The sequence below is a fragment of the Panthera tigris genome, chromosome C1 (assembly GCF_018350195.1).
Source record: "Panthera tigris isolate Pti1 chromosome C1, P.tigris_Pti1_mat1.1, whole genome shotgun sequence".
Classification (NCBI taxonomy): domain Eukaryota; kingdom Metazoa; phylum Chordata; class Mammalia; order Carnivora; family Felidae; genus Panthera; species Panthera tigris.
The window spans coordinates 206276207-206304112 of record NC_056667.1 but is presented as its reverse complement, the minus strand read 5'-3'; the positions used below and the strand labels follow the sequence as shown (position 1 = coordinate 206304112).

Below are 27906 nucleotides of genomic sequence, written 5' to 3'. Positions count from 1 at the left end.
GCTTCTGGTATGTTAAGTCCTTTATCCTCGGGCATGATCCACTAGCCCATTCCGTCATTGCGCACTGCTCCCTCCAGCCCTCCTTCGCCAAGTGTTCACTCGGACATGTTCATATTCTCATTTCCGTTGGCCTGTGACTTAATGCCAGTGAACTTGTGATGATGTCTGCACGTTAGAGTTCCTGCCTAAATGTCCTCTTCTTGAATGAAAAGAAAGCATCCATCCGGACATGAATAAGAGTGCCTCATATTGCTTTCTAATGCGTAAAGGAGCTAAATTTCTATTTTTTTTAATGCATACGATTAAATCTTTTCGAGACACAGACCTTTTTTAATTAAAAGAATTTATTCCATTAATATATACAAATGGACATATACTTATATAATTTAGGTGTCTAGAAAGGTGACTAGAGAAGAATTGGGGGGAAGGGCGGTTGTGCTAGAAATGTGTAAAAGACAAAAACAAAACTTCCCGTGAAATTTCATTCTGGAGGGAACCCCTCTGTGATACCATCGGTGAGGAATTTGTTCATGGCGGTTTTAGATCTGCATATTTTCTACCTGCCAGAAATGTTACATAATCTCCCCAAATACCTAAGTATGAACTTGTTCCCTTCCTTACAATAGTCCATATGCCAAAAATAGTCAGCCACTTCACAGTTATTTCCCTATTGTATAATTTTGCCCAATAATATGTACATTTCAGTTGTGGAAAGCCAGTTCGACCTACAAATTCTTTTTTTAGTTTGTTCTCTGAGACAGAATCATAGTGTACTTTGAGCAGGTATTGATGAATTTACGTTCAACAGAATCATCTACAGGACTTTCACTCCCTCAGTGCTTACCCTGAGTTTTCCATTTCAATCTCCAGAGGGGCTAAGAAGAAAACAGTTCCCCAGTCCTTATTACACAAAGGCATCTCCATTTCAACACAAGTATTTGCCTTGTTCCAATGGGATCACTGAAAATTACATTAAGAACCCATGATGTTGTGACTATTTTTGTGACAGCCAAGGCAAGTCCCTTATAAGTCGGCTCTCAGACTCATTCTGTGATGCTCTTGGAAAGCTTTATGGGAAGGCATCCTGATACGGTCTTTATTTTTGACCAGGATGTTTGAAATCTCCTGATGAGACCATTTGATTTTGTAATACAGGAGACTGCATACTTAGTTTGCTTTGAAGTGGTTAAAGTTCAGGAATATACCGAAGTAGAATTCCAAGCTGATAACAATTCCTAAAGATATTTTATAAAATACTTTCACATATCTACAGCGAGCACACCCTAATAAATAGTATCAACAGTAATTTTACTCTAGAAAGAACACTAAACTAGCAAGTGGGAAATTAGATTCTAGTCGAGGTTAAATAGTTAACTAGAGCAATCAGCCTCTCTTGACCTCATTTTTACCCCTGTGAAGTGAGAAGGATGAACCAGATGAATATCCAGCTCTGTGATTCTGTTATTGGACTCCTGTTGCAGTACATGGTTGACTGTCTGACCTTGACCAAGGAGTCTCATTTTTTTTTTTTATCCTCGGGAAAAAAGAATTTCTTAACATGCAGATAGATATTAAGCCCCATACCTAGGTGCATAATGAAAACTGATGGGCCGATGCCAATATATGCTTTTATATCTTTGAAAGATGTGCTATTCAATGGAACTGATGTATATTCAGAAGCAAACTAAACACCATTTCAAGTTCAGTGGTGCTAAATGCTGCTAACTCACCCCATCTACAGTATCCAAAATGCACACACATGCCCATGTCTTTTTCAAAGATGGGTGTCTAAAGCCAATCTAATTAAATGCCATGGGTTATGGCAATTCATGGCACTGACATGTTCCAGCCAAAATTTTAAAATAAGAATATCCCAGGGCTAGTTGTAATGCTGTTGAGGCCAAATAATAGGGCATAGGACCAGGTAGTTGGGAATGATATTACCCTCACGTGAGTGGTAATTCTTGAGGGAAAAAAAATCATACTACTCTGGATTTGAGCTAGTTCCATGCATCTCTTAGCTTTGTCTTTCTCCTCTGGGATGAGCTCGGAGAAGTCAGCCTCCATCAGGGCCACTTAGGTGACAATGAGCTGCGAAGTTCAAAGAAATAATGATAGATCCAAATGTGAATGTTCCTTTGCTTTGAGTTTCTTGCCTGCCTCCACTCTTGACGATAGCGAAGGCTGAGTGGTGAATATTATGAAGAAATGACCTTCCTTGAGGCTAACCCTACTCATAAGTAAAATGTTACAATTCAGTGATGAGCATTTTATATTTAAAATATGTGCATAAATTGGTACTGATACCCTTAAAATATATGAAGGGATCCTGAAAACTAAAAACCATCTCATGCGCTCAGAAGTGCATACCAAAACCAGTCTTTTGAGAGAAAAAAAGTAAGCAACATTTGTTATCCTACTGATGGCCGATGTTCATGAACCCTTTGATAGCTGTGTCTGAGCGTGACATGATAGAACCTGGGCGTGTGGGGAGCTCACGTACTGGCCTCTGGAAGGCACCTGCTTCCCCACTTGGCTATTTGAGTGGGTGCTCTACCCTTTCAGGATGAAGAAATGCTACCATGCCACCTGTTACCAGTGGAAGGAAGGAGAAGGGGAAATGTGTCCTAAGTAGGTGGGTCAAAGCCCTCCGTGTTTCTTTGAACCTGCTAAATTGCTCTCTGAGTCTTTCTTTTGATTTCTACACAAAGAGTTTCAAGGAGAGCTTAGGTGAGCCAAGCCCTACCTGTGCAAAGCCCTAAATAGGAACCGTTGTATACTCCTCTTATCATTGGGCCTTCATTTATTTCATGACAAAATCTGGCATGAGCAGATAATTTTGAGATATGAGTTATTCGTGTAACATAACTGTGGAAACTCTGGTTTTCTGTTTTGTTTTGTTTTTTTTTAAGTCTTTAACTTTTTTCCCTTTTTGGATTTTCTTCAGTTCGTGTTCAAGACCAGGGCATGCAAGGAGAGAACTATACATGAGGAGCTGGCTAAAAATGTGACTGGTCTTTTGAAATCCAATGACACCCCAACAGTAAAGCATGTCCTCAAGGTAAAGAACTTAAATGAAATTCAAGTTAACATTTAACAATAAATGTTGTCAAGTTTCACTGTTAGCACAAGGGCTGGCTTGCTCCCACTCCCGGAAGGTGATGGGACTCATCGATTTTCATAGGTCATTTCTCTTATAGTTTCTAGCATAAACGCCATATTGAAACTGCCCCATATAAAAACATTAAGCGCAAGAGATCTGTGTCAAAAGAACAGAGCTAGAATAGGCCCAAGTTAAGTCCTTTGGCCTAAAGACAAAAACGAATGACCGTTAATAATCTGAAACACTCAAAAATGCTAACTGTAGCAAAAATAAAGTTTGTTGGGTTTTTAGAGATAGTAAGAGGAAATGTACCAACAGAAGGGTTAATGCTGTACTAATGAATACACTGACAACAGACAGGAAGCGGACAGAGCAACCACTGTTTGACCGGAGAATGTTGAAAAACACATGCATTCGTGGTACATAAAGAAGAGATGGCGTGGGGCGCCTGGGTGGCTCAGTCAGTTGAACACCCGACTCTTGGTTTTGGTTCAGGTCGTCATCTCGCAGTTCGTGAGTTTAAGTCCTGCTGGCAGTTCAGAGCCTGCTTGGGATTCTCTCTCTCTCCCTCTCTCTGTGCCCCTGCCCTGCTCATGTTGTCTCTCTCTCTGTATCAAAATAAATAAATAAACTTTAAAAAAAAAAGCAAAAAGAAAAGACGGCGAGAAGCTTATAAAGAGATAACTCTACATTATTATCGAAGCATGGATTTAGTCCCCAGCTAAATTAATTATCTATCATGGCTTGACAGATGGATGATTGATCAGCAAGTAGCTGGAAAGAGAAGGTGGGATCAATAAACCTCAACATGAGTTCCCTAAACTCAAATTATTCTAGGCCAAGCAGTTTGTTTCAATTCGTCTTATGAGTATATTCATTCTGTTTATGCAACAAAACTGCTCTGAGTGCCCCACCCCCACAGGACAGGCACCAGCCTTAGCATTCGGCAGACATCAGAGGATAGAATAAAGACCTCTGCCCTTGGGAAGCTTGCATTCTGCTGGGGGATGAAAATGAGCAACTACAGGCATCAGAACCAAAATAATTAAATTGTGTGTTAGAAGGTGAGAAGTGGTATGGGGGGAAAAGAAATATCCAGCAGGTAAGGGGAATCGGGAACGCTGCGGGTACAGAGTGAGGTTGGCAGTTTAAATAGAATGGTGAGGATAGAACTCATAGAGAAGGTAATACTTGAGCAAAACGTGCAAAGGAAGTTGGGGAACTGGCCACGTGGGTGCTTGGAGAACAGTAAAGGTAGAGGGGACTCATGTATAAAATCGCAAGGCAGCAGCCTGCCTGGTGTGCCAGAAGGATGGCCGAGAGGCCAGTGTGGCTGGAGCCAAGTCAGCGAAGAAGAAAGGAGGAGAGTGAGAGTGGGGAGCAGTGGTTGGCAGGTAGCCTAAGGCCTTGCGGGCTACTGCGAGGGCTTTGGCTTCCACTCGGCAAATTTGAGAGCCCTTAGAGGGTTTTGAGCAGGGGAGTGATGCAAGCTGACCTGAGTTTAAAGGGGCACCCTGATGGCTGTGTAAAGAGAGAATCCACTCTAGCAGGGGTGGAGTGACGATGGTATCGGGGTGCTCGGGGTCGGGGGGGGAGAGGTGCCTGCCAGAGAAGCAGGGTTCTGTAGGGGGAGTCCGCGCTCAGTTAAAAGACAAGGTCAAGGGAACGTTCGGAGAAATTACGTCTTCAGGAGATTTTGGTGGTGTTGGGCCATGCCTTCCAGAAGGTGTGTCGGGAGATAAGAAGCAGTGGGATGTAAGAATGCAAAAAGGAATATGTGGTACCTACAGAGAATAGAGGGCAAGAAGGCGAGACTTCTGTTATCAGACAGAAACTGAGACCAAAGGCCTAATTCCATTAGTCCTGGTGGCCTCTAGGTAAACAGCAGAAGCAGACGAGACTGCTAAGGGGTAGAGCTTGATAGGCCTCAGCTGCCTTAAGAGGCAAATGTAGGGACACTTGGCATATCGTTAAAAATATCATTTTGGACACGATGGGGAAAGGGAATGTTAACAGTGTGCCTTGTATTGTTATTTCTGACAATATGAATTCCATTTCCAATATCCAGTTTACTAAGAAACGACCCCTTCGTAAATCGAGAGCCGCCTTGTTCGAACACAGACCTCCTTTGTCCCTCATCTCAGTCAGATGTCTAGAGTCAGGACCGTGGTGGACTCAGAAGCTCTTAGCAATGTTGTGTGTACCAGCCTAAAGTGGATCTAATTCACATGCCCCTCGATGGTAGACCAGAGAAGTAAATTGGGGTTGTGTATGTGATGGACTTCCAGCTAAATGAGTCAACATAGATGGACCTCAGGACAGGATTTCTTGAATGAAAAAAGCAATCATCGGACAATACGCACCGGATGATTCCGTTTATATGGAGTTCAGCGGCAGGCAAAAACTAAATTGTGCTTCAGTATATACTATTGGTAGCAAAACTTTGAAGTAAAGCAAGGGAATAATTAGCACAGAATTCAAAATTGTTATCAGTGGTGGATAAAATGGAAGGGGAAATGGACCAGGGAGGTATACTCTTTAAACTGTACATATACAACATACACTTTTTGTATCTGGGGTAAGTATGACCCTTAGACCCGAAAAAGGGGGACCTTCATCCTAGGACATGTTTTGGTCTTCTCCAGCTGCACCCCTCCCCAGAGGAAGAGGTGGGAGAGGAGCTAAGAGAAATGCCCACTGGGAGCCCCTACCTCCCCTTCTAGACCAAAAGGATTCCCAGGAGCCTCCCACCTTAAGGGCTTATCAGCTTAATCTTAGGCCCGCTGAGGGCCTCTTTCCTAAGTCCAGCCTTCAGAGGGGAGATCTTGATGCCTGAGGGAAACTGTAGACCTACGAAGGGAGCAGTTTGAAGTGGGAGAGAGTTCGTGGACAGCAGTCTCTTATGCAGGCTTGACAGTCCCATGTGGGCAGGTGGTCCGTCCAGGTACGGGACAGAACCTTGGGCAAGAAGAGGGGTTAGGCCAAGGACCTGGTCTGTCTGTGCCCCCACGTTCTGGCCCAGCGCTCCAAGTTGACGTGAAGTTCTATTTGACATGAAGTTAGGGGAATCAGACACACTTAATTTAACACTTTGTTAGCTTGACTTCAAACTTTTAGATGTTTAGCCATGTGGCTTTCATCTTTACTTTTGCCTCTGGCCCTGGAATGCTAAGGAGAGGCCCACATTGATATATTTTAATATAAAAAGTTTTGTTTAGTTTTGTGTAACTGAAACAAATAGAACACTCCATGCATAAATATTTCATGAGATTGCTGTCTAATCAGCCGCATCGAGTAGACCAGTATCTTGTTTTAGTTTCATTCTTTAAGATGATTAAGCTGCTGAAATGTCTGGCATTTACTTTCACCACTGGAATTCTGATAAAGATCGTCCTAACCTAATGGAGATATTTTATTGTTCTGGTTCATTTCGTTTCAAAGAATACATTTTAAAATAAAGACTTTACAACATTACATGTTTTAAAGGACAAAATCATTGTTATTTTACTATCACGTAATAAATTTCTTGCTGTCTTTTCTTTTCCTAACAGCATTCTTGGTTCTTCTTTGCAATTATCCTCAAATCAATGGCACAGCACTTGATTGACACAAATAAAATTCAGGTAAGAACATAGGTAATGCAACACAGTCCAACAATTGTGCTGATGAGTACGCCCTCGTTAGTTCCATTTTTATTTGCTTTGTGAACCTTAGCGATCTGTGTCCGTTGCTTTTTAAGTGGGAGAAACGATTGTGTGCGTCAGTACAGGTCCTTCAGAAGCAGATGCCAGGACAGAATTAGAGGTGCAAAAGGATAGGAAGGAAGACCAAGACCAGGAAGATCTGACACCTGTGGAAGGAGCTGGAGAAGGAAGGAAAGAGGGTTGGCCAGAAAGAGTTCGGCAGTGAGAAGTTTTTAGCTGGGCCAACGGGCATTCTGAGAGCAGAGAATGTTCATTAGAAGAGTCCTGCGTGGGGCAGATGGTCTGCTTGTGGTATCTCTGCAAGCTCAGTTATGAACTTGGAGAGCCTTGGGAGACCATGGGCTTGGCATGAGCGCTTGGCGTTCTTCCCGGTAGATTTTGTCTCGAAAGAACATCTGAGCTGTGCTCATCCATGGCTGCCATAGTCCATGGTTTGTATCATGCATAGCACATGCTCCTGAATCTGCCCTTCTGCAGTTCCCATGGGCCTCGCTTCCTGAAAGGAAGTTTACAAGAGGGAGGCTGGTGGGATCACCGGAAGCTCCTGTTATGGCAGTATGTCTCAGGGCGCCACATGATTCTCATCATCTCCATCCTCTCCGTGTCCATCTTTGATTCCCCTCACCCTCAGCCAGCAGCTCTGAAGGTCTTGGTGGCTTATCTGTGGTGTGACCCAAGCCCTCATTCAGACTGGTCCAGAGCGGTCTCAGCCTCTGGTCATCATACTCTACACAGATCATTCATAGTTATAATTGGGTAAGAGGACCAAGAAGCACTCAAGTGGATTGATCTCCTGAGTTCCACACAGATTTCTCTGTACTCTCACAGTAGGTAAACCACCCCCCCCGCCCCGCCACCAAGAGAATAAATCAGAATATTGCTTGGGGTGGAGCTGGCGGTGAATAGTGATATTGTCTTTGTTCACACTCTTGGTCAGGAAGGGGCAGTGTTGGGGGTTTCCACTTGGCCTTTTACCACGGGCCAAGCATCCAGTGTGAGGTCAGTCCAAATGCCAGTTATGTCAATACCAATTATACATTTGCACCAGGTAAATGTATAAATGACTGTCAGGTAGATCTTTGAAACCAGTGGATCCACATTAGCAGAATTTTAGCCTGGGCCCTTTTATTGATTCCTTTTAAGTTCCCACTGTAACAGGGTGGGCGTGATGATTCTCTTGGCCTTCAGATACCAATATCAGCTCAGATCTTGTATTAAATAGTGCTTGAAATACATGAGTGTTCCCCTCCCCCTAGTGCAGTCACCTGAGTCCAAGGCTGTGGAGCCCTTTGTAGAAGGGCTGATAGAATCATTAAAGTATATGCTTAACTGCAGTATTGCAGGGGGCTTTTTGTAGAGACCCTGTCTCCCCTTCGATCAGCGTGTACCAGATCTGAAAATTGACTCAGGTCTAGAGGCAGAGAAAGGAATCGCACATATTTTTTGGAGCAAACATTGTCATCTTCTGAGATGAGAAGCTGCCTTTTTTGGTAGATTAAGTATTGCCATCGTTGGTTACTGTTTTTCCCATAGGGACTCCAATATTTTTAACTAGCTCTACAACTACCTGAGGGTCGAGCCCCCTTGGCTGCTCTCCAGCCTTCCTATCTGTTACCGTAATTGCGGCCTTCTGGCTCCTGGAGGTTAAGTACAATCTCCTGGCCTCTGTTATTTGGGTAACCATCATCGCCATGACTGTTAGTGAGCCAACACTGACTGCCTGTCTCATCTGCAGACGGGAGACCACTGAACTTCTTAGAGATGTCAGTCCCACCTTTTTGATGGCTTTGGTGTGAATGATGTGACTTGCGGACGTTCCCGTAGAACTTGATCCTCCAGTGGATCTTCTGGTCTCTATCTGTCCACTCTTACGTATCCATTTTCCTCTGTCTCTTTATTCTTTCTTCTATCATCTGCCAGGACACCTCAAGTATTCTCATTTTCACGCTGCTTAGAATGTGCCATCACCAGGATGCTAAGAGCCACCCTAACAATGAGTGGTCCACCCAAAGGTATCATTTCACTCAAGTCCTGATAAAATGTCAATGAATTTTAACTTATTCACTCTTCTTTCTGGCCCCCTTGGGGACCAGAGGAACTCCCGTGGTTCCTGCTTGGTACATGCCAACTAACTCCTCCAGCTTCTTAGGGTATACTCTCTTTCATACCTTATTAGGCCCAGCAAGTTCATAGCCGGGTTACGCTAGGACAGTTCACCTGGGAGAAATGCAATCTCTAAATAGGGGGAAGTAGGGCACTTGTACCAAGGCTGAGGGTTTAGGAAAGTGTGCGTAGCCACCCGTCCTTGGGCCGTCCACCCAGATCCATGCTTCCAGACTCCAGGTCTCTCCAACCATGGCTTGACCTAAGCATAGCAGATCTGCCTTGGCTGGACACTTAATCGTCTCCAGAGCTCCCTAACTTACCTCTTAGATCATCTACTTGGTTTTCAGCTGTGTCTGCTCTCCCTCTTCCAGTGATGAAAACCTCCTGTCTGGAAGGAAGAGAAAATCTAATGTAAAGATAAGAATTATTCATATGTCTCTGTTACTGAGCTGTGTTGGGAGTTAGGAAACCTCACCACTCCAGTCCTTGCCCCATCACTAACAGGGTAGATGATAAAAAAGACACTTAGCATCTCAGAACATATTTTCTCACCTGTGAGAAGAACGGATTAGACTAAAAGCCTTTCATTCCTATCAGTATTTATCTGCTCAGATAGGTCACAGATGCCCTTATGAACAGTTAAAAATAAAGGAACTCATCATGGACGATGCCCTCGTGTCTAACCGTTTATCTTCACTGATTCAGGTTTCTTTTTCATTGTCACCTCCAGGGGCTACCCCAGCCTCCAGTTTCCTCTCAAGGGCCCATCACCTTCAAGTTCTCTTTTTTTTTTTTAATTTTTTTTTAACGTTTATTTATTTTTGAGAGACACAGAGAGACAGAGCATGAGCAGGGGAGGGACACAGACACACACACACACACACACACACACACACACACACACACACACACAGGATCTGAAGCAGGCTCCAGCCTCTGAGCTGTCAGCACAGAGCCCGGTATGAGGCCCGAACTCATGAGCTGTGAGATCATGATCTGAGCTGAAGTCGGATCTTTAACCAGCTGAGCCACCCAGGCGCCCTGCATCACCTTTGAGTTTTCTAACCATCTCCATTCATCACAGACCTGATACCATCATTTCATTCAAAAGCATCCACAATGCACGCTTCTTACGCTTTTTGTGTTGTCTTTTCTTTCTTTCTTTTCTTTTTTTTTTTAATTGTGAAATGAATGGCTTTCCCCACCATTAAGACAGTTTTTGTCATCACGGAGTGTGGGAGATTTGAGGAAGTCAGGAGAGGCATCTGGTTTGGTGCCCTGAGAGGCAGACAGCACCTCCACATGCGGTCTTGACAAAGGTGAGTTCCTGTTCACTAGGAACTTATGGATACCTTCTCTGCACTGATCTCTAGTAGCAAGAGGTTCATGGTACTGGCTGACCTTTTGTTTCCCACCAGCCTCCTTTTCCTAAAAAATTGCCAAGAGCCTGAACTTCAGCCCGTGCATTCTATGCCTGCCCCTGGTGACATATGCCATACGATAGATAGCCCAGACTCTCCAATGTGTTCTGGCTCTTTGGCTTACGGTCAGACTGTGCTATTCCTTTGCCTCTTTTCTCCCCCTATTCTGAGACAGAAATCCACAATTCCCAGTGTAGACACTCTCCCATTTCAATTGAGCCTTTGGGATATACTTCTGGAGAACAATTAAAAACACTACTCACGTATTTACTTGTCAGAACTTCTTTGGGTTAAGAGTGGGAGTAGGCCACAAGGAGTTAGAGAAGTAGACAAAAAGAGGGAAGAACCGAGGGAATATCAAAGCCCAAGGTGTTAGCACATGTGCTGTGAAGAAAATGTTGGTGCTGATGTATATAATGCATCTTAGAGGATTAACAAAAGGAAAAGAGGAAATCTACAGATGTGCTTTGATTATTTAAAAAGAATGTTGTTTTCATGTAGGTGAATTGTTTACTTTATTTCCCAAGGTATATGGAGCAGAATGAAAAACTCCCCATGTGATTAAATAATTTACGTTTATTTGTTGTTAATATAATTTGATTTCCACAGTAAGCGTTAAATATACATAGAGGGTAACCATACTATCCCAAAATATCTATGTAGCCATGTCCTGGTAAATGGATTTAAAAATAATCCAGTGCACATAAGCACTTAAGAACTTGGTCTTAGAAAGAAAGAAAAGAAGAAAGGAAGAGGGAGGGAAGGAGGGAGGGAGGAGGAAGGAAGGGAGGGAGGAGGAAGGAAGGGAGGGAGGGAGGGAGGGAGGGAGGGAGGGAGGGAGGGAGGGAGGGAGGGAGGAGGAAGGAAAAGCCAGTGGAACCTCTTGTTTGTTCCATGTGATTCCTATAACTTCATCCTCCTTGGTTTTTAATCTCGTCACATGGAAGGCTGGGTGCTGAGAATTTTAGAAGTATATAGAGTTCAGTCTAACTCTAAATTTTGTGTTTCTATCTATGGTGAAAATGTGAGGCTAATTTTAAAGTCAACTTATAAAGATGAATCAATCTTGCCTGTCTCGTGCGAAGGGCTATGTGAATTCATGAAGTACGGCTAGATGGGAAAACTTAGCTGCCCGAAACTTTCCCCTTCTGTGTGGGAGGTCCAACAGGAGCAGAAGATTCCTGGACCGGAGGAGAGTCATTAGGAACCCACAGAGTTTAGGTCAATGAATGTTATCTAATCTCAGAACCAAGTCATTTTGTGTCTGGTGGCAAGTCTCTTAACTGGGAGGTCCCACTGGCACCTGCTGTGGCATATCCTGGGACCGTGATCTTAGGATGAGCTTGTACAAACTTGAAGCTACGAGATGAATAAAGGTGGAGAGGCTGATGTAAAACCTGGTGATTATAGCTAATAACAGTGTGTTGTATGATTGAAATTTGCTCACAGAGTAAAACTTAAATGTTCTTACAAAAAAATAATAAAGACGTGAGGTGATGGACATGTTAACTATATGGAAGGAATCTTTCACGATATATATGTGGTATATGTGTATCAAAGCACCAGTGTGCACTTTAAACATCTTACAGTTTTCTATGTCAGTTACACGTCAATAAAGCTGAAATATATTTTCAGAAAAGACTAGCTGGGACTTTACTAGAGGACATTTCAAACCAGTATCTGCACTCATTCAGTTACTCATTCGTTGATCTCTTATAGTTGTTTATTGGGGGATACCTCATCTTAAAAAATCAAAATAATTGATTTTGAATTAAATAGAAAACTACGTGTTAATGGAAATCTAGACTAGTATTTATTATAGTTATATTCTAACAGGGAAGGGGGGGAATTAAGATGTGAGAGGTCATAGAACATGTTACATTTCTACACTGTTTGAATAGTTTGCTATTAATAGATAATTTACTTTTTAATGAAAAAGTGAGGACCACCTGAGTGGTGCAGTGGGTTAACTGTCCAACTCTTGATCTCGGCTCGGGTCATGATCTCACAATTTTTGAGTTCAAGCCCCATGTCAGGCTCTGCACTGATGTTGCAGAGCCTGCTTGGGATTCTGTCTCTCCTTGTCGCTGACCCTCCCCTGCTTGTGTTCTCTCTCTCTCTCTCTCTCTCTCTCTCTCTCTCTCTCTCTCTTTCTCTGTCTGTCTCTCTCTCTCTTTCAAAATAAATAAACTTACGAAAAAATTTTTTAAAAAGTGAAAAACATCATTGGCCAAGATAGAAGGGAGTGTTAAGGGAAAATGATGGAAATTATAATCTTGAAATTAAAAGGTTTCTATTTTGTAATTGCTTTCAAGTTTTCAAAAGGACTTTTTGTTTCATATATACAAAATGAAGGAAGTCTTTCAGTTTCTTTTTTTCCAGGCTTAGGATTCCACATGCCACATTATAAAGAAATGATCCATTCTTCCCCCAGCTTTCTCGGACTCAAAGATTTCCTGAATCTTACCAGAATGAATTGGACAATCTTGTAATGGTCCTATGCGATCACGTGATTTGGAAGTACAAAGATGCACTTGAAGAAACAAGAAGGGCAAATCAAAGCGTTGCCAGATTTCTTAAGGTACAGTTAAAAAAGTTCACAGTCCCATACAAGCCTTCATGATAGTGAATGCAAGATATTCTAAGTGTTAATCAACTCACATCTCCATTTATGGTAAAAGAATCAAAACTTAGCACTATTAGATGAATACTTTTATCTCTACATCTTACTTTTTAATATTTTGTTTCGATTTGGGGTGCCTGGGTGGCTCAGTCATTTGAACATCAATTCTTGATTTCAGCTCAGGTCATGATCCCAGGATTGTGGGATCGAGCCCCACATTGGGCTCCACACTGAGCCTGAAGCCTGCTTGGGATTCTCTCTCTCTCTCTCTCTCTCTCTCTCTCTCTCTCTCTCTCTTCCTCCTCCCCAGCTCATACACTGTTTCCCTCTCTCTCTCTCAAAGTAAAAAAATAATAATAATAATATTTTTTTCCAATTTAGAGTCACAGTAGAAACACCAAGCTTCAATAAAAGTATCCATTTGAGTGTTGTCAAATCATAGTATTTCTAAATATTTTTTAAGTGAGATTTTTAAAGGAAAAGCTGCAATGTGGCAATATTTTCTTGGGCATTTCTGCCCTTGGAGTAATGTTCTGGATTGCCTGTAGCTCTACTGATGATGTCAAATAGCCGCTTTGGGAACTTAGGGTAATTTGGCATTTTTATTATATTACCTCCAGGCTCTTTTATACGTGATGAAAATATTATGCACCAATCGCATTTTAAAAATGATCAATTTAAGTATTGAGAAGCTACTTTCTAACCTCAGTATATATATACACATATATATAGTACTAGAGTTTTATTTCTTTCTTTGCGTTACAGATTGAATTGAGAAGGCAAAAATGCTAGTCAAGAAAAAAAAAAACAAAGCTAATGTAGAAGGATGGTATATCATTTAACAAATAATACATTCAACTAGAAACATAATGTTTTTCTTCTATTCCTTCTTTTGCCCTACTATTGACTATTATATCCTTGATGAAGCCACTTTTCTTGTATCTTTATGATACAAGAACATACTGCATGAGTGTGAAAATTTATAAATAAATACTAACAATATAAAGCTAAGAGGCCATAAAATTTTTCCACATCATCTTTGGTGAATTTTAATCCAGTAAAATCTGTTTTTAATATATTAAGCATCATTTCAAACTATACACTGTAGTTGGTCTCATCTCACATTCACTGTTTCCTCCAATATTTTGCTTCTTATTTTTGCTTTTCACTTGCTTTCAGAAAAAAAAAAAAGGCATGGTCAAGATTAGGGATGAAGAGGGTCGAGAAAAAATTACTATAGTTTTATACCACATTTTAAGATGTACAGGAATAAAGTTTATTACTATGCTAGTAGGTTATTTGAAGTGCTTGGTGGAAGAGGAAATTTGGAAAAAATGATAAATTGTCCAATTTGTAAGCAAATTGTGTTGAAGAAACATCTGTAATATTCTTCCCTAAATTGCAAAGAATGATGGCTAAGCGAGTCTTTTAAAAGGGGAAAGACCCTTTCTCTATCTTCCTTGGCTTAAATGCTGTGTGCTTGTTGGAATAAATATGTTTTCCTTGGAGCTTATGCATCCAAAAGTTGCCACTTGTACATAAACTAATGTCAAAACTGGGAGCAAGTAAAAAATGTCGAAGATTGAAAGGGACAGCATGGTGTAGAAGCTAACGGTGGTCCCAGTAGTTTTGTGAAATGTGTGGGCTAAAAAGCATGGATTGGCAATAGATGAACAAATATGGTCTGTAAGATACATAGATTACATGGACTGCAAATCGAAAGCAATACCTAGGTGACGTTTATAAGTGAAAAGAGTTGAATATGTTGTACATTGTAAAAGTCCATTCTGCAAGCATTGTTTTCAAATTGTAGTTTTATTTTTTGTTAATGTTTTTTTTTTTTTTTTTGAGACAGAGAGAGAGAGAGAGAGAGAGAGAGAGAGAGAGAGAGAGAATGTGTGTGTGCATGCGGGAGCGGGGCAGGGGCAGACAGAGGGAGAGGAACAGAAGATACTGTCTGCACCGAGCCTGACGTGGGGCTCGAACTCATGAACCGTGACATCACGACCTGAACCAGAGTCAGCCGCTCAACCGACTGAGCCCTCCAGGTGCCCCTCAAGTTTTAGTTTTAATGGCATTTCCTTGACACAGAAAACTTTTTTTTTTAACTTTTTGTGAAGATTATCAGATGAAATCTTTTGAACTAGGAGAGAAGAAGGGAAAAGGAGACAGAATGATTTTTTGAATGTAAAATTTAATGTAGTCATTTGGCACAATGCCTATGAACTGATGAACGTTGAGCTTTCAGCTTCTCCGCTCCCGCTGTTGGCATTATAAATCTCATATAGGGGCCCCTGGGTGGCTCGGTGGGTAGAGGGTCCGACTCGATTTCAGCTCAGGTCAGGACCTCACGGCAGGTTGTGAGCCTGCAGCCTGTTTGGCACTCTCTCTCTCCCTCTCTCTCCGCCCCTACTCCACGTGCTTGCACGCCCATGTGCAAACACGCTCTCTCTCAAAACAAATAAATCAACATTTTTTTCTTAATCTCTTATATTCCCGGAAATCTGATAAGAGTGATCTGCTCACTTCGGGCTTCAAGTGACTTCTGCTTCTTTTGGTTATTAAATTTTACAGCGGCGATCAAATACTGCGGATTAGTTGGCATTGGAATTTCACAATTGAAAAATAATTGTAACACCGTAGCTGTGTCAAAATTGTTTTCCAGGAATGGAGAGAGCAGTATGTCTGGTGTGGGCATATAAAAATGTCCTAGGTGAGGGGCGCCTGGGTGGCTCAGTCAGTTAAGCGTCTGACTTCGGCTCAGGTCATGGTGTCACGGTCTGTGAGTACGAGCCCCGAGTCGGGCTCTGTGCTGACAGCCTGGGGCCCAGAGCCTGCTTCAGATTCTGTGTCCCTCTCTCTCTCTCTGCCCCTCCCCTGCTTGTGCACTCACTCTCTCTCTCTCTCAAAAATAAATAAACGTTAAAAGAAAATTAAAATAAACACATAAATAAATACATAAATAAACATTTTTTAAAAATGTCCTAGGGGACAATGTGCCTTCCTCCATGATATATCATATCATGGGAAAGTAAGATTTTTGCAACAACTAAGCCAAGACCTGTACATTCTCTGGGTATTCCGTCCTGAAAGTAGATGGGTTGCAAATGGGTCCGTGGATACCTGTGTAGCTTTTGTAATTTTTCTTTTTACTGCCAATCTGGATCACAACTCCACCGTACCCGAGCGAACCCATCTAAGTACTCTTCTGATGCAGGCCTGATACCAAGGAGAGAGCAAGGGAAAGTTCCTTGTAATTTGTATTTTCCTGCTCAGACAGCCGTGCCTCTTTACCCACGTGGCTGCCTAATGGCTTTATTTCAGCCAGCTTTGGAAATCATCTAATATAGGAGCCCGTTTTAGTTTGGTAGCAAAATACATTTAAAGAAACATCTGTGAGGGGCGCCTGGGTGGCTCAGTCGGTTGAGCGTCCGACTCCGGCTCAGGTCACGATCTCACAGTTCGTGGGTTCGAGTCCTGCATCGGGCTCTGTGCTGACAGCTCAGAGCCTGGAGCCTGCTTCGGATTCTGTGTCTCCGTCTCTCTGCCCCTCCCCTGCTCATGCTCTGTCTCTCAAAAAAGAAAATAAATGTTAAAAAAAATTTCTTTAAAGAAACATCTGTGATATTTCTCCGTAAACATCGACAGAAATGGGTAAGTGAGTCTCTGCAAAGGGGAAAGTCTTCATATTTACTCTATTTGACTTAAACGCTCTATGACTTTTTTTTAAAAATATAATTGATTGTCAGATTGGTTTCCATACAACACCCAGTGCTCATCCCAACAAGTGCCCTCCTCAAGGCCCATCACCCACTTTTCCATAGAGCTCATCTATGCAAAAGTTGCTGTCGGTCGTACCTAAGCTGCTGTCGAGCACAGGGGCAAAGGAAAGTATTCAAGATGAAAGAGGAAATAGCAGGACTAGTGGCTTGAAGAATATTAAAAAAAAAAAAAAAAAAGCAAGGACACTCCTCCGGTTTGTTTTGTGATTTAGGGCTTCATCCTCTTCACTGAGCAAATTATAGACTAAAATTGCCATTGTCCTCACAATCGGTGAAATAAAATATTGTTTTTATTAAAATCTGTGTTTGCACATAGTTTAGAATATTTGGCTTTTAGTTTACTAAACGAAACTGAGAAAATGTTGGTAGGTTATAAGTTCTCCAGATGAAGAACCTGCAAACTTTTTTTGTGAACAGCTAAATACTAAACATTTTTAGCAGGACGTACGGTCTCTGACATAGCTACTCAACTTTGCTACTGGAACACAATACAGCCCTAAACCATTCACCGTAGACGATAGGGAAGTGATTGAGTGGGGTTGTGTTCCAATAAAACTTTATTTGTAGAAGCAGACAGTGAGCCAGTTTTGGCCCCCTGGGCTGTAGTTTGCCAAAGCCCGCTGCAAATTATTTTCTGTTGCTATAAAAGGTTACTATAAATTATTTTAAAACAGAAGCAGAGAGAGGCCCCTCTAGACCTCAGCAACGGGCAGAAGAGCCTCTGTACCTGGGGCAAAGCAGACATTGGGGTGGACCAGACACGGGAGACTCATGATAGGAGAGCTACTTGATGAAGCCTGACCTCAGGAGGGCTCTCTGCAGGCAGAAGGCTGATGCGGATGATCTTGTTTCCTGGGAATGACCCCCTTTTTTCTCTCACTGCCCTTTGGAAAGCATGACAAACTTACCACATCGAAGGTCATTCTTCAATCTCAGAAAACCCCAAACGCAGCCTTCTCCCCGCCTTCCCCATTCCCTGGTCCTGGAGCCCGACCTCCTTCAAAAGCTATCAGGCCTGTTCCTCAGAATAACCACAGTAGCCCCTGGGAGGTGTCAATCGCCACGTTCAGTGACAGGACTCACCACCCTCTCCTCCATCGAGTCAAGGAGCCCTGGTGTCTTCCCCACTGACATGCCCAGGGTTCTTTTCACCTGCTTTTTTATTGAGATGTTTCTCAAGCCCACAGTTACACTGGATGGTCCTCCTTTCTCCGTAACATGGGACCCAAACCCCTTTCCAACACAAAAAAGACAGCAAGAGGTCTTCTCCCGAGAAAGCTCCACATTTCTCTGGGTTTGCCACACCCGCAGGTACCCTGCGTGGTGCACAAGACACAAGAGCCCCTCTCTTCCTCCCCCCCTCCCCTCCTGCTTGACATCATCTGAGCCTTTGATTATGCTGCGTGTCTGCCTCTGGTCACTGCTCTACTGGCAGATGGTAGGACACGGGAGCCATTTCCTTTCTAGTGACTAGAGAGGAATTGAAAGAACTTAAATTCAGATTAAAAATGAAAAGATAAACGAGGCAACATACTGACACAGTAATGAATGAGTAGGAACCTCAAAAATCACTACGAAAAAAAAAAGGAAAACAAAACAAAAATATAAACGACTTACCAATTGGTAGAACATTATTAGAGAAAACAGCTCTTGTTTATGCCCAGATGTATTTCAGTGGGAGACCTCCCGCTTGGTGTACTACCGATAACAGGTATTTATGTCCAGCCTTTTCTGAGAAAAGAGACTTGTTCGTAAAATTGGGAAGAGATCCACGATGTGCAGAACCGAGGCGAAGACCTTCCGCTGGGCTCTTGGGACAAGAACGAAGCCCTCCCCACTCAGTGGCGCAGCAGCTGAAAGGTTTTCGCATGTGGTAGGCGCTCTCACATGCATTTGGATGGACGGACTTGAACTCACGCGCACCGTGATGACCTCCACGTGGCAATCTGCATTAGCGCCTCCCCAAGACACGGCATCAGGAAACACCGTGTGTGCCTCCGACTTCACACCTGTGCACGGTTATTTGGCCGCTGTTGCTTGGTTACTGGTGACATGGCCATTGGTCTTTTGGAGAGAGCGTGCTGTTCCAACTTGGAATGTCCACCTGCCTCCTCCAGAACTACCTGCTGTTTAAGACCCTCCTTCTTACAGTTGAGAGAGTTTGACCACAGAGGAAGACATGGCAATCTCAGGGTCTCTTACCTTCACTCTTCAAAGTCAAGCTGCTTGCCTGAAAAGAAAGGTTTTCTTTCCTTCAACCTTCTGTTGAAGGAAGCCAGAAAGGTGAAAAGGCTTTCCTGACCCATCGCCGCCACCCCTATTCCATACCCAGTGCTGTACCGCAAAGGATCTGCCTTCACCCTACAAACCCCAGAGTCAGATTACTAAAACACGGTAACAAAATGGAACTAAGTGATTAAAGAATAGACAAGTAAAAGCTAAAACCTTCTGTGTCGAAAGGAAAGGAAAGGGCTATGATATTTCACTGCAGAACTCTAAGTGCTGTTCAAATAAAATTGACAAATAAGGGTTTGTAACTTTCTGGTGTGCGCACTCTATCTAGTGTTTTAATTAGTCGCCGTACGTGGGTGAATGCCTAACTATGGTGTCGAGATTTTTTAAACATTTATTACACAACACATTTAGCTAAATATCATTTTACTGCAATATATTTATTCATCTTTTCTAAAATCTTTCACGATCTTTAAAGTAAAAATATCTGAATTTACAATTTTATATTTTTTTAGCGCTGTTTTACATTTATGGACCGGGGCTTTGTATTTAAGATGGTTAACAATTACATCAGCATGTTCTCCTCTGGTGATCTCAAGGTAAGAACCAAGTGCAGGCGGGATTGCTTTCTAAACCATTGCGTTATAAATAAATAAACTAGTCTCTGTGTCTGGCTGCCTAAAACCTTAGCCTGTGCATTCTCCACATCAAAAAATAATGTCTATCCCAGTGAGCGGCAGCCTTTTAAAACGGTTCATCTGAGTTAGGCTCCCAAGTCCTTTCTTAATGGGGAGGCTGTGGCATGTGGAGTGTGAACGTGAATGTGTTATGTTTCACTCCTATTTCCGGTGGGTGGTGAAAGGAGGGATTCTTTTCAGCCACAGTTCTTACAGCCCAGTTTGCTTGACTGCCTTGGTTTTAGCACTGAACATCTCACTTTTCTGAAATTGTTCAGTCTGGGGCAAAATAGGACAGTTGACCCCCTCTTCCTAAATAGGGAGGATGTGTCGAGAGAGAGGCTGGAGAGCAGTGGTTCTCCAAGTGTGGTTCCCAGACCAGTGAGCTGAGAACTGACTGTGACAGGTGGAGCCCGGAAACCTGTATTCCAATAAGGCTTTCAGGTGATTCTTAGGTACTCTCAAGTTTGAGAACCATTGAGCTACAGATGGGCATATGCTGGAGGAAAATAAGACTGGACATGGGTGAGATCATGAAAGCTGTACCAGTTAAGATTCTGTGGGTTGCAAGCAACAGAAACTTACGCCAGTTTGAGCAATGGGGGAGTATTAGAAGAGCAATGACATCAGTGCAAGAAAGAGATGGAAAGCTGGGCTTGAGAAAGAGCAGGGACTAGGGCACAAGAGTCATTGCAAAGGAGGAACCATGGGCCAAGCTCTGCTACTGCTTAAAAGATACATTGGGACCATTTTCTTTCTCTTAACACTCGGCTTAAGATTTACATTCCAGAGGGGAAGTGTGTGACCAGCCCGCTTTGGGTCACATGCCTGCCTCTTAAGGAAGGAAGAGGGGGCACCTAAGTTAATAGTTCCCCAGTAACCTTTGCCCATTAGGAAGAAGGAAAGTCCCCAAGGGGTAATTATCTTGGTACTGGGAAAGAATAACAAATCTAGAGAGGCCAAAAGTAAATAATGATCTTCTTATATCCTTTCATGCCACGCTTAGGAATCTGAATATTATTTTGAGGGCAGTGGAGATTTACTTTTGACTAGGGGAGTTACATGATTCTATGCCATTTGGGTTTTGAGAATCCAGTTTCCTCTGTAAATATTTTTTGAAAGAATATTCTTTGTTAGTGCCCCAATTATGCATGAAATTTGCAGAATATCCTTTTAGGTATAATTCAAGGAGACCTTAATTATGTACTCTTTTAGAGAGAAAACAGAACACACTCGTTGAAAAATAATTAACAGACAATTTAATTATGCTCCTGTTCACTTTGATGCAAAGGGTTAAGTCAAGCACTCTTCTCGTTTGAAACGACAGTATTTTAAATTATTAACCAAAATTGCCACAAAATAGAATTCTAAAACAATCTGAGCAAATGGAATATGTTTTATTTTGTTAGCTGGTATTAGTGAACACAACCCAACTGAGTCTTAAAAATTGATTACTTAGTCTGCATGTCAGTGAAAATTGAATATTTATGAATGTGCTAATTGTTCCTTCTTATGTGATTGTTTTTAACACATGTATAAAGCTGTCTTAGACCCTGTCTAAATCCATTTATTACTGTCCTAATCAAAATATCATTGAGAGGACAGGCCTGCTTGCAAGACAGGAAAAAGACGAATTTAAGTAACTCAGTCTGAGAACAAAGGGCCTGCGGAGAGAGTTAGTCTAGTCTTGGATCACATGCCCCATTGGCATCTTCAGCGCTGGATCCCAAGAGGTGATCACGGGGAACTGTCCTGGGAGCTGACTGTGGTTTTAGAGCTCTGTGCATGTGGTGACGTACAATTCCTTTCAGAATAAACACGTTCTGACAGAAGCCAAAAGAAGTGGAAAATGCACACTGCACGGGATTGGATCTCACAGCGGCTCAATATGGGTTACAAATGGGATCATTTCCTAAGGAGGCCTTGACCGATCTCCAAATTTAGGGAGTCCAGGGGCACCTGGCTGGCTCAATCTCTTAAGCATCCGACTTTGGCTCAGGTCATTATCTCACTGTTCGTGGGTTCGAGCCCTACATGGGGCTCTGTGCTGACAGCTCAGAACTTGGAGCCTGCTTTGGATTCTGTGTCTCCCTCTCTCTCTGCTCCTCCCTTAATGGGCCATTAAACATTAAACATTAAAAAAAAATCACATAAAGGGTGTCCTACTCTATTTACCACTTCAGGGGGACAAAAGCCTGTCAACAATTACCTGGTGGTCACACAAAATTAACTACATCTTCTTTTTAGATATAAGATTCAAGTGCAGATTTTTTTCTTAACCCTCTTGGTGTATAAATAATAATCATTCGGTTTGCTTTTTTTTTTTTCAGACCTTATGCCAGTATAAATTTGATTTTCTTCAAGAAGTGTGTCAGCATGAGCACTTTATTCCTTTGTGTCTCCCCATAAGATCAGCAAACATTCCAGGTAATAACTCCCAGAATGTTCATCAGTTCCTGCAAAGTGAACACTCGTATAAGTTCGTTTGTGTGACCTTTGTGTGTTGTTGTTTTCCTGTTTCCTCGGTCTTGATCTCCCCTGAAGCTGTTACATGGGCATTAGACCCAGGTAATCAGGTGAAGACACCAAGAAGCTGGTGTCACGTGGTGAAGAATGTGGCTCCATATTTCTCAGTTTTTGTCTAGATCTCCTTTTCTATTAAAGAGAGAGCCAACAAAATTATAAAATCGGTGAACATGAATCAAAGAATTTTAACCTACAACAATACTTTGACTATACTGGCTCCAAAAGAGAACTCTCCTTTGATTTTGAAAGGCTCAAAATTAAGGGGGGAGAGAAGTTATACTTTGTGAGTACAAATTCACTTGAAGTTATCAATTAGTGTGTGCAATTGTGTTAAAATGCAATTCCTCAAAATGAGTTTTATGCAAAAAAAAAAACTTGTTGCCTTGAAAACGAGGAAGGAAGGAAGGAAAGAGGGAGGAAAGCGGGAAGGGGGCACCATTGTAAATACTTGGTACCTCTGGATTAGAAGGAGGTGGAGACAGTTGCTTCCCATTTCTATACTTACTATAGCATAAGTGGTCCACCGAAAATATTTTCATGTATAACTTTTATTAATGTATTGCATATATACCAATATGCATAGATACCAAGATGATCATCACACATCTAGCTCTCAGAAGACAATCAAATATCAGGATGCAAAGAAACCATTAAAATGATTTAAGAACTTAAAATACTCTGCTTCGACTTCACCCTGCATCAATATTGAATCATTATGTTGTACACCTGAAATCAATATAATGTTATAGTCAATTGTACCTCAAGAATGAAAGGAAGGAGGAGAAGAGGGAGGGAGGGAAGGCAGAAAGAGAGGGAGGAAGGAAGGAAAGAAAGAAAAAAAGACCTTCCTTCTAAGCAGTGAGTAAATTATACACAAGGAGCAGTTTTGATATTCATGGAAACCAGAAAAAAAGGCCTCCTTACATGTATTGTAGCTTATACTGTATGTATCACACAAAACTAATATTTTGGAGGGAAAATAAAATACATTATCAAGCCTGTAAACGTTTGGTCATTTCAATCTTAAATAAAAGCTATAACATTATCCCATTCTTTCCTAATTTATGAAATTAAGAAATTAAATTATAGGAGATTATATTAGGAGATTAAATTATATTTAATCTAAATGCCTTCGTAGAAAAAGAGGTAGAAAGGTCATCTTGGACAATAACATTTTTCGCCTTTTGGTTTGTTTTGTATTCCTTTTTATTTTTTTTATAGACTATGGCCAACTTATTATTGGGTTAGACAGGCTGGTTGAGATACTCAAGAAAAGCAAACCTGTTGTACTCTTTTGATTCCAATTGTTTACTGTTGATCTGTAACTCAGGAAAAGGCCTCATAGTCTCCTTGTAGATGTGATATTATCAACCGTGAACATAAAAATACATGTTTCGTTGCATGCGGATTTCTGGTAGAAAAATAAGTGTTCAAGTAAAAGGCCAGGAATGAAAATAACTCTGTTCATGACACTCCTTTATAAGGAAACAACCAACCTATGGTATTTGTCTTCAAACATAAAGCTTTTTTGAGGAGACTCACTTATGTTTTAGGATAATACAGTTTTTCAGTATAAATTACCCATAGTTCATGAATATAACGTGTATGTATGTGTATATCTTAACTTATTTATTTATATTAAATCCAGATCCCTTGACGCCTTCAGAATCAACTCAAGAGTTACATGCATCAGGTAAATAATTATGTTTTATATTAGATTCTCTAAGCATCAATAAGTACATCATAATCTGATAATATTGATTGGTATAGATACCACAAATTTCCAGATGCCATTTCCGGATGCCAAAAATAGTCATGTGTTTAATATCATACAAAGTTGTCAACAAGCTGACTGAACTGTTCTCTTGTCACAGATAATTAAATGCTTCCCCAACCTGAATTCTTTCATAGTTTATTCTCCAGAGTTTGACATTTTTTTTTAATTTCCCAAATCATCTGAAATTTTCTTAGGGTACCTCATAAATAAAATTCCTTGATACACGTCATAACATGTTTGTTCAGTGTAACTAGCTTTATATATTTCTGTCAACACACCGCAGCCTGGTTTTTCAGCTAGCTTCTCAAGATTGAGGTTGATTATTATTTTTACTTGAATTAGGTTCATAACTTAAAATAGTCTGGGCAAAACTTTTCTCTCGTTTTAGGTTGGCAATTACAAAGTTTTGTTCCACTCTGGCCCCTCAAGAGTACTCACTATTTCGTGGAGAAATATTTTAAACCTAACTAAGTCCTTGGACCTCTATCTCCTGACCCTCCCATTCCCTGCTTTTCCACATCCAGTGGCATTTTCATGGACTACAAAACTCCTTATGTTTAATTTGCCCCTAGTCAATCATGGACTGGAATATTCCAAGAGATCATTACATCTAACGGGTAACCGCGAGGATTCACGGACATAACGCCTCTACGGTGCTTAGCCTAGTGTTGGCACTCAGTGCATGTTCCAGAAATGGGTGCTGGTCCTGTTGTTAACAGTTACATTTAGGAAGGACATTGGACAACTCTTACTGGAAATTTTGACGTTCCAATTTCTCCCTGATTCGGGCACAAAATTTTGCAGCCCCGTTTGGTTTCCCTCTCCTTGCTCCTTCACGTCCTTCAGCCAACTTACCCTGGTAATTTTTCTTCTACAACTCGGGTCCTTCTGTTCCATCCCAGGCACATCTCACTTCTTCCCTCCCTGCCTTGTGGCCGAGCCTCCCGTATTATAGCCCGCTCCCCACATTTCCCCCACAGAATGACTCATTTATGTCCTGTCACCATGTGAACAAATGAATAAGCACAGGTCTGATCAGGCCGCCGATCTCAATGCCATTGGCGACTTCACGCTTTCTACAGAATTCAGTGCCAAATGGAGGATCCCAGGTGCCAGCTAAAGAATGTGTGCTTTAGTCTCTCCATCACCCGGCCCCAAGTGCCCCTCGAGTCTCAATCCCCACCCCCTCCTTGGCTGCCGTGCTGACTGGCACCCCCCAACCTGTGTTTCCCGCACACTGACACACTGTGGGTCTTCAGAAATCTGTGCCATGGAACCTTTGTCCTCCCAACCTCTTCTCTTCCACCCACACCCCCCCCCCACCACCTCCATTGGCCCCGGGCCCCCTGCACCTCCGACCTTCAGCAGCCTCAAAGGCCCCTCTCAACATCTTCCCGCCAGTGACGTCTCCTGATTCCTCCAGACAGAAAGTGAGCTCTTCTCCTCTCAGCTCCTGTAACACTGTAGACACGCTACTCATGGAATTTGACTATTGGTAGCAGTATACTCTCCCTCATTTCTCCTCTCTGTAGCGAGACTGCGTTACTGAACCCCTCCCCGGTAGTGAGAGAGGTTGATGGTGGTTGGATAAACCTTTCTCGATTACAGAGTGATCCTTTGACTTTCAATCACATGCCCGCTTTACTCTCCTCCCAAAGATATGCCTGAATATTCGGTCACGAATGAATTTTGCCGCAAACACTTCTTAATTGGAATTCTACTTCGAGAAGTTGGCTTTGCCCTGCAAGAAGACCAAGACATCAGGCACTCAGCTTTAGCTGTCCTAAAAAATCTAATGGCTAAGCATTCCTTTGATGATCGATACAGAGAACCCGTGAGTGATTTTCTTTTCTCTCTTCCCTAAACACCATTTAATGGCTCACTGCATTAAATGCATATCAAACCTACAGTCTATTGATTTTTATGCGAATCATTTCTCTCGGCCACCTTCCCACCTAGGAGAAACAGGCCCAGATAGCAAGTTTATACATGCCCCTGTATGGCATGCTTCTGGACAATATGCCAAGGATTTACCTGAAGGACTTATATCCTTTTACCGTCAACACATCCAATCAAGTAAGTTTACAGACTATTTCAAATGTGCATTTTAACCAAGAGTTCACCCACTTTTTGCCCTGGATAGCCATCTTCCCCCACCCATGAGCAAACAGAACACTGCCGCTAGCTATTTTGAGACGTCCACGTCAGTCTCCTTTGTTCCGGATTGGTCCCTGGAGCCTTCTGCCTCATCCACGTAGTCGACATTTGGGTTTCACTGTCCTCTCTTCTCTGTATCCACCCCCCAGTTCTGTCCAGTTTTTACCAGGTTCCTCTGTCGCGTGCACGGCCCCATCCTCAGTGCACACCCTCTCCCCCTGCCACCTTTCCGCACGGGCTTTGTGACCACCTGGTGTTAGGGTAGCGGAGGGCCTCAGTCACACCCCAGGAGTGGCCTGTTTGTCCTCCCTCCTCCACTGAGCCACCGTCGTGGTCACACAACAGGCCATGTGACACCAGATGCCTGTTTTCACGTCCCGGATGAATTAATCCGCTTCTGAATGCATGATATTACTCTCTCGCGGTTAGGAGCTAGGCCTTTGGAATGCTCTTTAGAGGAAGACCTTGTGTTCATAGCAGCGACATCAGTTACTAACAATGTAACCTTCGATAAGTCATCCAGTGTCTTTATTTTTTTTTTAGTGTTTATTGATTTTTAAGAGAGAGAATGTGGGTGGGGGAAGGGCGGGGGGGAGGGACAGAGGATCTGAAGCGAGCTCTGCATTGACAGCAGAAAGCCTGGTGCAGGGCTGGAACTCACAGACTGTGAGATCATGACCTGAGCTGAAGTCAGACATTCAACTGACTAAGCCACCCAGGCGTGTCTATCCAGCCTCTTTAAACCTCTGCTTTCTTATTTATAGAATCGGATAGAATTCCTACATTACAGGATTCTTAGGAGGATTAAATTCTCTCTAGTAGAAAACACTAGGCCTAGAGACTGGTACATAATAAGTATTTGGAATTAGCTTTTAGTAATAGCAATATACATAAGATAACTCACGATAATCTAGAGTATCATCATCCATAAAACAACAGTAGCCATTCCAACCAGTTTATAGCTAAAAGATAGTTTCTACTACATGGTAAAAAAAAAAAAAAAAAAAAAACCAATCACATAAAAAGTCAAAATGTGACTAAGAGTATGGTTGTGACTGTATTCATTTTCATTGCTTGCTTTGGCAGAAGACCTTTGCTGGAATATAAAAGATCAGATCAGACATCATCAAATTCAAAGTGTAACAAAGAAGGCATATGTGGGTTTACAATGTTGAAATGTGGCGATTCCCATTAATCTCTTCTGTGCTTCGAATACAGGGGTCTAGAGATGACCTCAGCACCAATGGAGGATTTCACAGCCAGTCAGCTATGAAACATGCAAATTCTGTGGATACATCATTTTCTAAAGATGTTTTAAATTCCATAGCAGGTACTTAAGACCTTGCAAAAACACTTGTGTTTAACTCTCTCCCATATTTACATGACATATCATTGTGCTTTTTACCCACTCCATAATCCAGTATGCATAATTGCTGTATGTCAAAGTACACTCTATTTATAGAGCTAAAGAGTCTCTCTACATATTTCTTGGAAGCTCATCCAGGGGCTTCCTCTTCTACTTAGCATTCAGTTTTACTTGGCTCAAAGAGCAATCTACTCAGACGTTACCAAAATATTTCATTCTGGAAACAATCTTTTAAGTTTTCATTGCATACAACCTTTTAAAATATAATAGCCCCAACAACTTCGGAATTTATTTTTAAGAACTATTTTGGAAACGTCATATTAATTTCTTATAAACTGTCAAAACTTGAAAGCTTCTCCCCCCAAAGCATCCTTATGAACTTGCATGAAAGCGTTTTTAAAAGAGAACCTTTCAAAAGCCGTTTAAGAAATC

At 42.0% G+C, this 27906-nt stretch overlaps 1 protein-coding gene across 7 annotated transcripts in view; it reads left to right on the top strand.

Annotated features, from left to right (window-relative positions):
- Nucleotides 1–27906, top strand: part of DOCK10 (dedicator of cytokinesis 10) — a 267897-nt gene that overhangs the window by 202091 nt on the left and 37900 nt on the right. For all 7 annotated transcript variants that reach the window (XM_042995487.1, XM_015538862.2, XM_042995486.1 and 4 more), the window contains exons 26-34: nt 2948–3061; nt 6655–6726; nt 12769–12915; nt 19487–19570; nt 21979–22075; nt 23823–23867; nt 25610–25785; nt 25911–26027; nt 27327–27438. In XM_042995487.1, the coding sequence (XP_042851421.1) occupies nt 2948–3061; nt 6655–6726; nt 12769–12915; nt 19487–19570; nt 21979–22075; nt 23823–23867; nt 25610–25785; nt 25911–26027; nt 27327–27438 (964 nt within the window). The remainder of the gene's footprint in view (nt 1–2947; nt 3062–6654; nt 6727–12768; nt 12916–19486; nt 19571–21978; nt 22076–23822; nt 23868–25609; nt 25786–25910; nt 26028–27326; nt 27439–27906) is intronic.